The sequence below is a fragment of the Bufo bufo genome, chromosome 8, assembly GCF_905171765.1.
Source record: "Bufo bufo chromosome 8, aBufBuf1.1, whole genome shotgun sequence".
NCBI classification, from domain to species: domain Eukaryota; kingdom Metazoa; phylum Chordata; class Amphibia; order Anura; family Bufonidae; genus Bufo; species Bufo bufo.
In genome coordinates this window covers 135,494,353-135,511,718 of record NC_053396.1, presented here as the reverse complement: position 1 = coordinate 135,511,718, position 17,366 = coordinate 135,494,353, and the positions used below count along the sequence as shown (strand labels likewise).

General features: G+C 41.4%; 1 protein-coding gene across 1 annotated transcript in view; it reads right to left on the bottom strand.

Annotated features, from left to right (window-relative positions):
• Positions 1-17,366, bottom strand: part of NRK (Nik related kinase) — a 336,723-nt gene that overhangs the window by 80,397 nt on the left and 238,960 nt on the right. The window contains exons 23-27 of the mRNA XM_040442402.1: positions 14,414-14,584; positions 9,083-9,200; positions 7,946-8,104; positions 5,726-5,869; positions 3,621-3,755 (exon numbers count right to left, since the gene is read on the bottom strand). Coding sequence (XP_040298336.1) covers positions 3,621-3,755; positions 5,726-5,869; positions 7,946-8,104; positions 9,083-9,200; positions 14,414-14,584 — 727 coding nt within the window. The remainder of the gene's footprint in view (positions 1-3,620; positions 3,756-5,725; positions 5,870-7,945; positions 8,105-9,082; positions 9,201-14,413; positions 14,585-17,366) is intronic.

The following is a 17,366-nucleotide window of genomic DNA, read 5'->3' as shown; positions in this document are numbered from 1 at the left end:
TTTGTGATAGATAGATAGATAGATAGATAGATAGATAGATAGATAGATAGATAGGAGGTGCACTGTACAGCTACTTTATTACAGATAAGCATCAGTTAGCTAACAGCTGATCTTGGCCCAAGTTTACAGTCTATGAGACAATTAAAGGGGTTTTCCACAGCTCATTGGCAGAGGCATATGCAAATCAGCACATGACATCACATCATTCCATGACATCATGGCATTCCATGACATCACAATGATGGCCCTTGTATAAGAACATCAGAGCCAATTTGGCTGCTCATTCCTTTGCAGCAGGGCGACCTACATAGTCAGAGGCTACAGCAGGTATGTATGGAGATTCTACAGCTTCATCTATGCTCATAGGACACACTGGGGGGGTTTCATCATTGGAACAAGATAGATAGATAGACAGATACGTAGGTAGGTAGATATGTAGATAGATCTCTCTGTTGCCACTCTTTCAGTGTGTCATTTGCTGGCCCTCAGGGTTTAGCCTAAGGTCCTCTCCTCTTTTCTCTTTACACAGCCCCAATTAGACAGACTATAAGTAGATTTGGTCTTCAATACCATCTCTATGCTGACAACACCCAACTATATAATTTATCTTGTGACCTCATCACTGCTGTACTACAGAACACTAGTGAATGAATGTCCACTGTCTCCAACATCATGTCTTTTCTTTATCTGAAACTGAATCTTTCAAAAATTAAACTACTTGTGTTTTCTCCATAACTTGTCTAAACTTTAGTGATGAGCGGCAGGGGCAATATTCGAATTTGCGATATTTAGCGAATATTTGGGCGAATATTCGCCATATATTCGAGAATTCGTGAATTCATGATCTCCAGGCATTATTTTCTCGATTGCGAAAATCGGCATAAAATTTGCATAAAATATGTGCATACAAAAATTGCATGAACTGGTATTTAAAAAAAATCTAATATTCACAATTAAAATATATTTTGCGATATTCTAAATATTCGCGAATTCTCGAAGTGCCGTTATTCGCGATTAAAATTCGCAATTCAAATATTTGTGATCAACACTACTAAACTTGATATCCCCCTCTCAGTGTGTGGAACTACCATAACGCCTAGGCAGAACACCCACCGTTTGACACTGATCTTTTCTTCACCCCTTATATTCAATTGCTTGTGGCCTACAGCTCAAATGGTTGCCTTGAGCCATTTTTGACTTGATTGCTGTAACTCACTGTTAATTGGTCTTCCCCTGACTAAACTCCCCCCTCTCCAATCCACCCTGAATACAGCAGCTAGGCCCATCTACAGTATCTGTCTAACCACTACTCTGATGCCTCCACCTTGTGCCAGTCATTGCACTGGTTACTCGTACGGTGTAGGATTCAAGTTAAAATTCTCACCCACAGAACTGCACCCGCCTATATCTCTGTCTACCACCCTACCCCTGCTCTATGCTCTGCAAATGATTTAAAGGGAACCTGTCACCATGAAAATCCAAATTAATCTGCAGGTAGCATGTTATAGAGCAGGAGAAGGTGAGCAGATTGATATATCATTTTGTGGTAAAATAATCAGTATAAACTTATATTTCATTCATTTAAATTCCTGTTCATTCTGGACTTTGAAGTCAAGAAGGCGGCCCTATCAGTGATTGACAGCTACCTCTATGTGCACATAGAGGGATGTCATAGAGGAAAGGCTGTCAGTCACCGATAGGACCGTCTCCTTGACTTCAAAGTCCTAAATGAACAGGAATTTAAATGAATGAAACACAAGTTTTACAAAATCTTTTCCTTTGGAGGAGGGTGACCTGTGTGCTCAGAGGATATAGCAAGCATGTAAGTAGGTTCCCTACTTTCCTTTATGCTCACAGGACACACTGGGGGGATTTATTATTGGTGATAGATATATAAAAGAGGTTTTGATTCTAAGGAATAGACCCTTGTGGCAAGGAGCTTTGGTGCCCACCATGGTAGAGCCTTGGCCTACTGTAGGATCCTCTGGTACTGTGGTGGGTCAGTCCAATACCAAGTAAGTAAAATAAATAATTAATACACAGATATATTGGGTCCTCTAGAGAAAGAGGCGCTCTTTGTAGGCACTCTTCACTGCAGTCAATAGATGAGAGTCCTCCATGGAGCACCTTCTCAAACAATTCTAATGCCCTAATAGGGTATTTATAAAAGGGCTTTCTAAACCTTCTTTATCTTTAAAGGAAATCTGACAGCTCCAAAACAACCCCAAAACTAGAGTAAGCGGTGGAGGCTTGAGCAGAGAAGTGGCAGATAAGGGTTAACACTGACAAATGTAAGGTTATGCACATGGGAAGGAATAATGCAAGTCACCCGTACATACTAAATGGTAAAACACTCGGTAACACTGACATGGAAAAGGATCTAGGAATTTTAATAAACAGCAAACTAAGCTGTAGAAACCAGTGTCAGGCAGCTGCGGCCAAGGCCAATAAGATAATGGGTTGCATCAGAAGGGGCATAGATGCCCGTGATGAGAACATAGTCCTACCACTTTACAAATCATTAGTCAGACCACACATGGAGTACTGTGTACAGTTCTGGGCTCCTGTAAACAAGGCAGACATAGCAGAGCTGGAGAGGGTTCAGAGGAGGGCAACTAAAGTAATAACTGGAATGGGGCAACTACAGTACCCAGAAAGATTATAAAAATTTGGGTTATTCACTTTAGAAAAAAGACGACTGAGGGGAGATCTAATTACTATGTATAAATATATCAGGGGGCAGTACATCTATTTATCCCCAGGACTGTGACTGTGACGAGGGGACATCCTCTGCGTCTGGAGGAAAGAAGGTTTGTACACAAACATAGAAGAGGATTCTTTACAGTAAGAGCAGTGAGACTATGGAACTCTCTGCCTGAGGAGGTGGTGATGGTGAGTACAATATTACGGAATTCAAGAGGGGCCTGGATGTATTTCTGGAGTGTAATAATATTACAGGCTATAGCTACTAGAGAGGGGTCGTTGATCCAGGGAGTTATTCTGATTGCTGATTGGAGTCGGGAAAGAATTTTTTTTCCCTTTAAGTGGGGAAAATTGGCTTATACTTCACAGGGTTTCTTTTGCCTTCCTCTGGATCAACTTGCAGGATGACAGGCCGAACTGGATGGACAAATGTCTTTTTTCGGCCTTACTATGTGTAAGTGGTGCAGTCCAATTATGTAATTTGTATCTTTGTATTCATTTGCATTTTGATGTAGTGCACACAAACCAGAAGTAAAATGCATTTTTTTTTAGTCCTCTCCTATATGTGAATGAGCTCAGGAGTCCTCTCATTGCATTTTACTGCTGTTTTGTTGGAGCACAGCATCGAAATGCAAGTGAGTATGAAGATAAAAATTACATAACCGGACTCGGCATCATTTATACTACACCCCACTTACTTTAGTTTGCAGATGTTTCAGAGCTGATAAATTTCCTTTAAAGGGTACTTTTCAGCACAGTGAACAAAGTGCATAAGAAATTATAGTATGTGTGAAAAAAAAGATACAAAAATTTTCATATATACATTTCACTGATCTATATTATTTACTCGAATAAAAAGAGAATGCATGTAATAAAATGATACTATGATAAACCAATACTATTATACATGCACTTACCAACTTTGTAGTGTACACAACTTTCCAGGTCCCCCACAGATACCCAGCCTTGTTTCTTTTCTACTTCTGGATCATTCCGTAGAATTTTATTTCTCAACCATGATAAGTAATAAACCCGCAATTTGTTCTTCTTGCCTTAAGATACAAAAATAGACACATATTTTAGCTTTCCAGTAAAGATAATAGGTAGTATGTACAGCAGGTGTCCGTGACACATTATCATTACAGGTTTTATCTTGCCATGTTGGTTTCCTTCCATAAAAAATATGCTTTTAAGTTTAATGGCCTGACTGCGTATGTGTGCCTTTTGTAGAGAATGAAGAATTAAAGAGGTTGTCGGCTGATCGGATAAAAAATAAATAAATCAAAAGGCTCAGAAGAGTGTAAAATAATAAAATAAGTCATACCCAACCGATCCCAGCTACTCCTGTTCCAACTTATCAGTCCTCCGCTAGTCAGTATTTTTTGGTGCCTCTCGACAAACAGGAATTTACCGCTCAGCCAATCACTGGCCGCAGCAGTGACCTGAGCCATTGTTCTTAAAATTTCTAGAGGGACCAGGAAGTAGAGACCACTGGGGACTGGGAAGCATCGGAAAAGGAAAATCAGGGAATGGTAAGATGACTATGACTTCTTTTATTATTTTACACTGTTCTGTTTATGGATTTATTTATTTTTTAAGAAAATGAAGTTGTTAGTAGCCCCCTGTTCACTGTTGGTAAAGTTCTATATCTTAACAGACCTATCTCCTGAAGAAATCCTCTTTTACAGGGACATATTCTGGTTTCTTTGATTGTAACTAATGTTGAGCAAACTTCTGTTTCAAGTTCAGCGTACAAGGTCCGTGGTAGCGGAATCCATAACAGAATTCTTAGATAACCCAAACCTTGTACGCCGAACTAGAAAACCGAAGTTTGCTCATTCCTAATTGTAACCCATTAGATATGATCAGCAATATGAGGTGAAGTAGGACGTATGATGTGTATTGATTTAGGAGCACAGCCCACAGAGGAGGTTTTACCTTATGCAAATATTCTGCTATGTTATGGAGGTTTAGCAAGGTATTTATTATTAGCAATATTTAACACCCATCTCATGCATATGGCCCATGGAGTCCCTATGCATTGCATATTAAGGACCAGTAGGTACTCTGTATCCTACTACGTTTGTGCTTGCGGGAGGACACATATTCTTCACTAGAAGCAAGGATCTCAGAGGAGTATGCCTCCATTATACAGCCTGTGATGGATTTTTTTTCTCATGGATGCCTTTGTATGAAAGCAAGGTCTATAGCAATCTATGGATGCTGTATCATGGACCCATGCAACGCGGGTCTATAATACGTTATCTGCTTGTTATCTTATTCCTTTTAAAGGTTTCCCTGTATGGCGAACATCCTATCATTCCTATAAATTTGAACATTGTCAGGAGACTGGACTTTACTGGGTAATGCCAGATAGAAATACGTTCAATCGCCCGACAATGCAGAAGCATTAGATACTTTTACAGTCATTAATGACATTATAATTAGAGATGATGAGCGAATCTATTTGCAGATTCGGAGATTCATTCCAAATTTCCGATTTTTTAGGCATTGAATCTTTTCTGGTACGATTCGGACAAATCTTGAAAAACGGCACCCAACACATAATCAGTCGATAGTGTTCTGTCACCACCAGGCAGGAGGTAATTACAGTCAGTTGCAGCCGAGCAATAACGGCAGTTTGCTTGTAGATACAGTTACACCTGATGCTGTATCAGACCGAGGGGACGGGTGAGGGAAAATGAAAAAGAAATTCGTAAAAAATTTGTGAAACGAGATAGAAGCTTCTCATTAAAAAAAACTGGGTTTTAGAGGACTAGAGGGGGTTATATACCAATTTCCAGGGCAATTGGAGCAACCTTGGTTTGGAACTAATAGATTCGGACCCGAACCCAACTTTTTGAAAAATTCGGCGAATCCGAAACTAAACAAATCTTGGAAGATTCATTCATCTCTAATTATAATTATGAGTGAAGAGCAAATATAAGGATGTGAACATTCCAGTGATATCAAAATCAGTGTGTAAAGTCCACTTGTAAAGACTTGTGGTGCCATCACCCACCTGAAATGGTGATGAGAATATTCAGTCCTTCCAGAACATCCATTTGGTAGAAGCGTCTTCTGCTTATAAGGGAATAAACTCTGCCTTGTCCACTCCTGTCCAGGAACCATAGGCCATGCTCTGTTCCAACCAGAAGGTTCACACCTGCAATAACAGGGCAAAATGTACACGAGGCACATCGCACAAAATAAATACCACACAACTCACACGGGCATCATAATGTATATACCAGCAACTAAATGGCATAGGAGTCTTCTAGAGGGCACAATGCCAGCACTTTTCTCTATTACAGAGAGAAATGCTCCAGGAAGTTTAGCCATTTCTCCCATATTGATAATTTAATTTCACTGCAGCAAGTGTATTCTTTTTTTTCTTGAATAGCTAAAGTAAGAGTATGACTTAGACAACTAATTTTCTCTGTATGAATCAACTGAATAATTAGGGTGTTTTTACAGTGGGTGAAAAAACTACCAGAAAATACAAAGGTGTGGATTTTTACAAAGTTAGGCCTATTGCACACGACCGTATGGTGCACGGCGAAAGGCCGCCGGACTAAAATTACTGCATGTCAGGCTTTTTAGTCTGCCGGCTTTCGCCGTGCACTGCCGTGCTGCGCCGGAGCTCCGCCCGCGTCCCCATTATAGTCAATGGGGACGGAGCGGCGGTCTGGCAGCACGGCGAAATAGCCGCAGGACAGATCCGACATGGTGAACAGCATGTCGGATCCGTCCTGCCGCAAGTGTGAAAGTAGCCTTAGAGCCTAACAAACATGTTTATTGGGGGAAGTCTTCTGAAAGTGTTTACATGGGGTACTTTGATGGTGCTGTTGTTACTGTTCTTGTTACCCCTATGAGTAACATAACGGATTAGGAATAATTTTTATAGGCTCTTTTTTAAACTCTTTTGTCACACTCATTATGTCTTGTTTTATAGTAAGCTCTTCAGGTTCAGTTTTTTTTTTATTGAATACTCCGTTAGTGTATATTTGCCACATATTGTTGATATAAGGTAATTTCAACAATTCAGAAAAGGAAATGTGTACATTTCACTATTGAGATAATCCTTGTATGTTTTCTGTAAAATGCAGAATTGCTTCAAATAAAAAGAAACTCAGGGTTATTATATTTTCAATGAATAAATAGCTGCTGTACACCTTCAGTTTGGTAATAATATTCAGCCCCAGTGAAACAAATATTGACTTTGTGTTTGTTCTTATAACTTGCTGCCTCAAAATGTATCATTAATTCCACTGAAAATAGGTAGAACCAGCTGTGTGAACATATTTGTAAGACATTTGGAAAAGATTTAAGGTCAGTAGAACAGGTAAGACATAGTCCTAATGTTATGAGATCCTATTACCGGTTACGTATTGCAGGTCCACCTATCAAAGGATGGTCACAAGATGTCTTGGTCTAACCACACATTCTCAATTTTTCAATTTCCATCTAAAATTAAATAGTTATTCCCATCTAGTACATTTATGGCATATCCACATAATTTTCCATAAATGTCCAATAGGTGTAGGTTCCTCCTCTGGGACTTGCTCCTATGTCTACAATGGAGACCCCCCCCTCACTTGGCTATTGAAGTGAATGGAGAGGCCATGGCCACCTCTCCATTCCCGGCTGAGCATGATGGGTCCCGTTCTGGAGATAGGAGCTGGTTCCAGAGATGGGACCTCTACCCTATCGGACACATGGTATATCCTGTGTGTATGTCATAAATGTCCCAGATGGAGCAGCTTGTTGTATTAGTTTATCTGTCAACGCAGTGTTGACAGATTTCAATAGCAACCAGCAGAAAGCTAAATGAAGCTCTAGGTTAATTGGGTAAAAAAACACTATACACACTATGAACAGTGTTAATGACATATGGACAACACACTACTGCAGTTTTCTTTATATGCTGAAATTGCTGCTGTTCTACATTGAACATCACTGTAAATAGTTGTTTATTGCACCAGGAAACTTTTGTGCAAAACATCTTTGTTACATTTACATAGTTGTGAATTGACACAAAAATATCAATTTCCAGTTTCCTTCAGTTAAACCAATAAAAGCCCCGAGAAACATTTTGAGGAACAAGAAAGATGGTAATGTGTGTGCAATCTCCTACTGAGAGTTATATTTGAAGGAGACAAATGGAGATGGGCCTTAAATAGTCATTTGCAAAAACAAAAAATATATTTATATTGCTATACGTGTAATTCCATAAACTCACCCCATAGAGCAGCGCAGAGGATCTCAGAATTGAATTTCTTTTTATACTTGCGAATCTCAGGGCTGTCACTTTGAGGTCGAATATTTGTTGGATTAACATTGACAACCGATCCTTTCCTAGCATTTTCTCTGCGGAAAGGCTCAACTTTTGTGCCACTAGCTAAATGTAAAGGACAAGGGCAAGTTAGACATGAATATGACTTTAAAAACATTTAAACATTGTGCATGCAGAAACTTTATTTAGGGCAAGACAAAGTACTAATTAAAAAAGGAACAAAATTAAAATATATTTATATATATATATAAACTGTGTATGGTAAAGTACTGGAGGGGGTGTATATCTCACCCAGAATGCTCAGATGGGTGAGGCAAAAAGAGTCCAGGAAAGCTGTGTTGTTTCAGCAAAATGTAGTTTGCTGAGGCACATTTCTTTAAAGTGTTTTTATAGGCCTAGATTTTTATGGAATGGTGGGTACCTTGGTAGCTACTGGGCTCATTGCGGTGAGGCTGAGTGCCTCATTCAGGGTCAGAGCCTGGAAGCTGCATGACCTGTTGGCTGTGCAAAGCCGGATCTTCCTGTGTCTTGGAGTACTTAGGTGAGGTAACCTGATGTATAGTTAGTGCCCAGATGGGCAAGGTGATTTATGTGTACATGTGTATGCTGAAAAGTGAATAATGGACTTGAATGTCACTATCTTGTGTTGTCTGTCATTGCTGACCCCACCAGAAGCACACAGACCCATGACTATATATATATATATATATATATATATATATATTTATTTATACGTATATATATATATATATATATATATATATACATATACATATTTATTCTTGCAAAATAAAATATCCTGACTTGTGAATGTTACTGTCGCCATTTGGCCCTATTCCACCAGCTTTTTGGACCTCAGTTTGAGAGTTGGGCCACAGATGCTATGGCTCATCTCCATCATGAGTGTGCATGCCTTATGGGCTTCAGCCAATTGTCCCACAGGGTCTAAAATGTGTAGCTTTTGCCATGACTGACTTTGTGGTTGTAATCAGAATGAACAGTTTTATGATATGTTAGGACTAAAGACCGCACATCATTGACTGTTATCATCTGCAGACCCACATCTTTCTCAAATGTACTCACAGGAACATGTAGGGCTTGTTGGAGGTGAGAACTGCAGTAGCCGTGGGTCGATGAATGCACTAAATGATGAAGTGGAGGATGAGCTATTCTTTGGCAGTGGACTCTCGCCATTTGGCATCTAAGATAATTGTAGAGAAAATATAACATTAAATACAATTATGAGGATAATTTAAGTGGTTATCTACTGTATGAAAACATAAAAAATGCTGCTTTCAGGCAAGTTCAGTCGATAGTCATCTCAATGACTAGGATTGACATCTACTGATATATAAATGTAAACTCCAACTTGATTAGCTAATCAATTGAATTAATTGGCAGAGCAAGATTCTAATTAATATATTTTGTATCTAATTGCATTTTAAATAGCCACACTGGCCTCAACATGGTTAGGTGAAGCTAATAAAACTCATGTTAGATTAGCCATACATTATGATGAGTAAGGATTTCCCGAAATAGTTTTTATGTACAGTACATGTGGAAGTAAACTGCTGCTATGCAGTGGGATTATATTGGAAATTGGGCACAGTGAGGCTTTTAATGTTGCTATAAATCAAACACGTTTTTGATCTTCAATTTCCTTTTTATGAAATAAAGTAGGCGTATCCATACCTAAAGCTGTCCATGCTGTCCATGCACATTAGATGTCAGCTGAACCCAACGATTTTGAGACCAGACGACCATCCTATGAGCAAAGGGTGACCCAAATTTCGACTGAAGGCAGACGTCAGGGAAAGAAGGGAATAGGACATGTTGGGTTTCAGCATGTCCAATGATTTGCTCTCATGGGAGATAAACCACCACCAGAGGTGTTTTCCAGCAGCTTATTCCTCTTTCCAATGGCTCTTTAAGGTGTATGGTCACATAGAGCCATTGCTCCCAACTGACTGGGCCCCACAGCACATTTTTAAACAGGGCTCCCCCACTCCCACTCCTGTGGCTAGTCAAGATCGCTCTTAGGCTGGGTTCACACCTGAGCGTTTTACAGCGCGTTCCTACGCGCTGTTAAACGCTCAACAGGCAAGAACCAATGATTCCCTATGGGAATGGTTCTCACCTGAGCGTTTTACAGCACGTACGAACGCGCTGTAAAACGCCCTACGTGTAGTTTTGCGCGTTCCCGTACATAGACTTCCGGGAACGCGCGACAATGGGCGTTCGCTTGCACAGGAGCCGCGTATGTGAGACGCCCATAGAATCGTGCATACAGAGTGCTCCATCCAGTACGCTCAGGGCTGAACCCAGCGTTAGACCAGGCCAGGCAGCAGCTCAGTCCATTTCCTACAGTGTCTGTATATAATGTAATTTTATAATACTGTTAAGGAAGCCTTAACAATAAAATATTTTAGTCCTGGGTGAGCTCCTTCTGAGTTTGGGCCCCAAAGCAGTCGCTTCCCCTGGAGAGTTGGGTGCTCCCCATTATTGTGTACGGACCCATCCCATGTGGGGACCCACTCAATGATTACTTCAGGGTTGTCCACCAATGTAGATACAATTCTGTCCACAGCACATTACATATTTTTGGTTGCTAAGAACCCCCGTTGCCACTTTTATCACATCTTACATTTTACGACAACTAATGAGTAAAGGAAAGAGTTGTGTCAAGCAAAGAGATTGCCAACAAGGTGAAAAATTAACTTGTTTAATATTTATTAGCACAAAGGCAGAACATGAGTCTTAGGCTTCATGCACACGCCCGATGCAATACGCGGGCACCGGCCGCGTGCTCCCCGGATGCGGACCCATTCACTTGAATGGGTCCGCAATCCGGAGCTGCGGTGAGGAACGGAGACACGGAACCCCACGGAAGCACTACGGTGTGCTTCCGTGATGTTTCTGTCCGTGCCTCCGCACCGCAAAAAAATAGAACATGTTCAAGTTGAATGGGTTTAAAACCGTCCCGGCCGCCACACGGACATTGCCCGTGCATTGGGGGCCGCAAATTGCAGTCCACAATGAACAGAACGGCCGCACAACGGCCGTGTGCAGGAGGCCGTACTGTGTTATGTCAAATAAAAAGTTGTCTCATTTTCATTTCAAATGATGTTTACATCTAATGCGTAGTTTCGGTCAGCATCTAATCCGCATTTTGTGCTGATCGATCCACATCCATTTGTCCGTTCCGCAGCCCCGCAAAAAATAAATTAAAAAAACGGACAAGAATAGGCATTTGAAACATATTGCTGTACCTGCAGGAGGGAAAATGTGGGATGCAATCAGCCGGTGCATGATGCCTTAATGATATTGTACTACATATATATTATTACCCTGTAATACAGTTTTTTTGTTATGCCTTTGGTCTGTTAGCAAATTTGGTAATGACAACTAACAACCTATAGATGTCACTATTGTGACAGTTTTTAAGAAAGAGTTTTGGTCTACAACTAAAATAACACAAACTGTATATTAATAAATGCCAGCAACGTAAGAAACAACTATTTCAAACCTGTACTTTTATTTGTAACGTTTATAAATGGTATATCAGACAAATTATTTTCTGTGTATCTCTTGTGACACTTTTGTGCAGCTAACAGACTTCTGCATTATGTAAATGATTTATTATTACCTTATTTGGACTTTTTTAGTTTAGTACAGGGTTATTTTTAAATCCTATAAAGTCGCTTCTGCTCTTACAGTTTTTTTTTTTTTTTTACTGAGATAAATGTAGAAAACAAAAATAAGAAAGAAAAAAAGGAAACATTTAGGATCTGTCACCATCGATCACTCTGGTAAAAATTCTATTTAGCCACTTCTTAAGATGGCCATACATAGGGAATAGCAGCTAGACAGCTAAGACTTTAATTGCCACAATAAGCACGTACACCTGAATTGGCTGAATATGTGTACTATTATAGTGAGACCATATATTGCATGTGTTCAAAGCCCCTCCAACACGCGCTGTGGCCAATGGCTGTACAAGCTTAGTGCAAAATCTTGCGGCTGTTGCCTGCTACATGAATTGTTTGGTAACCTGCAGCCAGCCACGCCTTGTGGTGGCAAAACTGTCTTATCATTGAATTAGGATAGGTTACACTTCAGTTTAACTGATTTGGCAGGCTTTTCGGGCAGAGAACAGCCTGCCGGAGTTTACAGGATCCGGCCCAGCTGGATACTGACTCCGCACCTCGTTGACATTGGCCCCTTTCAGACGAGCGACTTCTGCACTCTGGACTCACAGCATGAATATGCAGCAGCTCCTATCCTAACCTTTCAGCACTAACACTTGCAGCATTATGTACTGTATAACACTTGCAGCATTATGTCAGTGTTATCCAATACATTCCAGAACTGTAAGGAATCAGTATAATGCTATGCAACCCGTCAGTGCTGGGAGGTCAGGACGGGAGCCGCCGCATACTCACGCTGCGAGTCTGGAGTGTGGAACTCGCTCGTCTGAAAGGGGCATATAATGCAACAGTTTTTGTCTGGTTGAAAACCTGCACTTATGCCAGAAGGTGACTATATCCCAAACGGATCCCATTATAGTCAATAGGGTCTGGTGGTGAATGGCAGTATCCATCTAGGAGGCATCCGGTGAACTCAGACAGGCCGTTCTCTGCCGGAACAGCTTGCCTGGTCAGTAAAACAGAGCTGTGAACCTACTGGGGCTAAACCGCAATCTTGAGCGAGAGGTGTTGTGCGACCAAGGAATGCAGTGTAGCAGTGCGGCCATAGAAAACAATGAAGTTGACCCCAGGGTTGGAATAAAAACTGCTACACTGTGATCCTTGGTAGCATGACAGCCATCGAGCACAAGATTGCTGTTTAGTCCTAGCCTAAAGTTGGGAGTACACATTAAACAAACGCTGGCCAGACACGATTTCAGTGGAACAGATCAATCATCTAATGTGTTTGAGGTTGGTCTGACCATAATCTGATGGGAGATATCGTAGGGAAGAAAGAATCTGTATGCTGTCTTTAAAGATACACTAACAATTGTTCTAATGCAGTATACCAGTACTGGGGTATCTGCAATTATTTGGCAATGTACTGTACGGCAATGTAAGGCAATGTTATTCTATGCAATGCAGTGTATACTTAGTATGTCTATGCATTCGGTAAGCACAAGCAGGTTTAATTATCCAGGCTCAGCCCTCTTTGGAGGTAGCTAAGAGATGGCTGGCTCCACCCCTAGCTCTAGATAGATCTAGGTAGTCTTAAGGAGGCTCCTCAGGCCTCCAGCTTCAAGAATTTGCAGACTAACAGATATCCATGGGATCCTCTGCTTTTGCTATAGCAATAGAGGAAGAAAGACAAAACTGGAAAATCTGCAGGGCCAGGAGAGGAGTCAGCCAGCAAGGAAGAGTGCATAAATCTTTCCAGACCCTGTTGCTGCAGAAGGGTAACGTGTTAAGACACCCTATACAACTCAGTAACGATTTGGCTAGTTGTATTATTGAACCTGCATGTTGCAATGTGCATTGTAGGAGTTATTGATAGAATACAGTCACCAAACAGAGATTCTTTCAAAAGAGACTTTATCAAGAGATATTGTAATCAGAGAGCCATTACTTCCAACATTGCCTAACTGATGCACAGACATCTGAGGAGAATGTGCACTGTGTACAGGCTGTTGTTGGATGTACCACAATTCCTATTTTGTATTCAACTAAGGAAGGACAATGTGTTGAATCTGGCAGGGATAATGACTCCTACTACATCACATATTGGCCATTGGACCATTTAATGTCCTGCCTTTCACTCATACAACCACCAAAATCAAAGACTAAAAAAACTACCATCAGGCAGGAGCCTTAGCTAAAGGAAGTCCCCAGAGGAATGAAAAGGTGTGTTTTCATCTCACTGCACCCGCCCTAGGGAGCAACGGCCTGGGGAAGACCACTGTAAGACATCCTATAGTCAGGGCCACTACCACTCCCATCCTTTATCTTGGCTCCCCATGGACTTACTGTTGATAAGGCACTGTCAGATGTTGTATCAGTCGGCTATACTCCCACAGGCTGTCACTTAGCTTTACATTTCTGAATGTGAAATATGCCTAGGAATCCAGTGATATGATAACAACTAAGAAAAATGGTCATTTGGCAGCAGATAAAACTAAGAAATGGCTGAATCAATTTTTTTTATAAATTTAAAAAAGGGACAAATCATGAATTTATATTCTCCACATCTCTTTTTTGGATTTTAAGGGGAAGTGTTCTGCAGAAACCTGATAGTACTGGAACATAAGTATTCTGCACTGACAGGATCTACTCTGTTGAGAATATAGGTACGAAAGGTGACCTGCGGAAAGGAAGACAAGTGATCATTCTCTTTGTCTCTTTCATGTTTGGGTGAACAAGCAGAGCAGGATATAAAACATAATGATTTCACCTGATCATTCAGAGATTTGTTCACAGGCTTGTGACTTTTTTGAGGAGTTTTGTGCTGATTCACTGAGGTCTCTGAAGGATGGCTCTGTTGCAGAAGATCTGGCAGGAGATAATTTTGATTGTAAGAGCTCCAGAGTCCTTGATTGCTGCTACAACTTTGCTGTTCAGCCGCCTGTTAACACATAATGCAGCAGATTGAAATATAAACTAACCCGGATCCCTCTGCACCATGAAAGATAAATCTGTCATCATTCCAAAAGAAATGTAATCTGTGGCAAAGACAAATGTCAGAGCGGAGGACTATTCGCTGTACCTGGCAGCAGCAACTCTCTTATTTATGATGTAATAAACCTATTTCTCATGTGTGTCGCTAATACAAATATTTGGTTGTACACTTAGTATGATATATAAGATAATAATGGGAATACAGCACAAACCCAAACAGGCTCAAAGCAGAAATTATTCCTCCTGTATTCACTGTGCCAACATTTTCACACCTTTCCCTCATTCGATCAGAGGAAACCTCCGTTTTTGTTAACCCCCTATTCAACCCTCAAAATGATTGTGTCTAGTTCCCTCATCCCATGTGGGTAATGTTTTGCTTATAGAAGTGTGAGGAATATGGATTATTATTTTATGTCAGCCATGTTCCCACACCAGCCATCAGTTGTTAGATAGCGGCTACAGGTTAAAAGGCTTGTGCCAGCAAGCGGGCATGTTTTTCTCTGAAGGAAGGTCACATTGTGCCATGTGTTTAGAGGGACCTGAAACCAGCTGACATCACTGCTTCCCATGTGACCACAGCTTAGAACTCATCACAACCCAAAGGACTCCTATACCTGGTAAACTGACTTTTGTTCTGATTAACCCCGTTGTACCCTATCATCTGTATTTGTAACCTCAGACCACTGTATATATTCTTTGTGTGTATAGTGTAAATTCTAGTGAGCCCTTACGGACAGGTATGGAAGGGGGCTCTAGGTCCCTAGAAACCCCCAAGGTACGGGTGCTATGCTGGCCCTATCGTCCTAGCCATGGAGCAGCCATCCTAAAAAGAATGACTCTGTCCGGAACCTTGCCCCCAAGCTACTTGGCCCCAGAATGCCCTAGTGCAGCTTGTCCCTACATGCATGTTTCGATTTACTCTAGTAAGGACTAGACGCACTAGGGTATTCTAGGGACAAGTAGCTTGGGGGCAAGGTTCCGGACGGGGTCATTCTTTTTATGGCTAGGACGATGGCTAGGACGATGGCTAGGACGATAGGGCCAGCATAGCACCCGTACCTTAGGGCTTTCTAGGGACCTAGAGCCCCCTTCCGTACCTGTCCGTTACCTGCCTTGATTTTTCTGGATCATATTATCTGTTTTGTATCCACGAAGTCCAGAAGAGCTCCACGATATGGAAGGACTACCGGTTATTTTTTTAGGTGGCGCCGTGCACCACAATGTTTGAGTGTCATTGAGCACTCCTATTGAACTTTTTTTCTTGTCGATCTGTTATATTATTAGGGACTTTTTATTAATTTAACTGATTAAAAGTTATGTTTTACTAGGGATCACCATTCACAGATGTAACTAAAGTACAGATTATATAATAGAATAAAAGCTAATTAAAAGAGACTTTTTTTTCCATATGCTTCTATTCAACAAGATCTATTGACAATGTTATACATGGACCTTCCTCTCACTTTTATCACCCTTCTTCACCTTAAGGACATAACATGCACATTTGGGTGAGCAAAGTAAAGGTCCCATACACATAAGCAGGGGTATAGCTAAAGGCTCATGGGCCCTGGTGCAGGGGTTTAGCTTGGGCCCCCCCTCCCTGAGTGCTTATTGGTCAGGGGCAGGGAAGCACATAGCCTTTGTGTTGCCTGAAGTAAAAATTTAAATGGCACCCCCGCCATGCCAAATTCTTGACCTAAACCCTTTCCTCCAGCCAGAGATGTAACTTGACCAGTATGCACTTTTAATAATACCGGTGTCTTCTTATATGGCACAAGGGTCTTTGGGCCCCCTAAAAGCTTTTGGGCCCAGTAGCGAATGCTACCTCTGCACCCCCTATAGCTACGCCCCTGCACGTAAGTGTATTGCTGGCTGAAACCACAGATGATGTCAGGCAAGAGAAGGATTGACAAAATTGTTGTGGATAGCTCACCCCCTTCCTCTGTATGGCCAAGGTGCTCTAGCCAGAAAACTGATCACCCAATCAGTCAAGAGCAAGAAAAAATGAATAAAAAAGTGGCTGGCACTCACTATATGGTTCACATCAACAGCAATTTATTCGCCTCTCACTCAATATTGGAGTGTCGACAGCAATGCTGTCGACACTCCAATATTGAGTGAGAGGCGAATAAATTGCTGTTGATGTGAACCATATAGTGAGTGCCAGCCACTTTTTTATTCAAGAGAAGGATTGGGCAAATTGATTTTTTTCAACCAATCCTTTTGCTTTCCCAGGAGAAAAGCCACCACCAGAAGTGTCTGTCAGCGACTATTTCCCCATTGACAACACATGTATGTCTATGGGAGGTTCATAAAGACAGCTATCTCCCGAACAATCTACTGAATGTGTGGCCAGCTAAGGCTTCGTTCACATCACCGTTCAGCCTTTCCGTTCTCCGGGGCAGGAAAACGGAAAGGACGGATTCGGCACATAACTGAGCCGAATGGAATCCACGGGCCCCATACACTATAATGAGGTCCGTTAGTTTTCTGCTCAGAAGAAGATTTTGGAGCGGAGATAAAAAGTGTGCATGCAGGACTTTTGTCTCGGCTTCAAAAATCTTCTTCTGAGCGGAAACTAAACGGACCCCATTATAGTCTATGGGGCCCGTGGGCTCCGTTCAGCTCAGTTATGTGCCGAATCCGTCCTTTCCGTTTTCCTGCTCCTTAACAGGGCAGGAGAACGGAAAGGCTGAACAGTGATGTGAACAAAGCCTTAAGCATGTTAA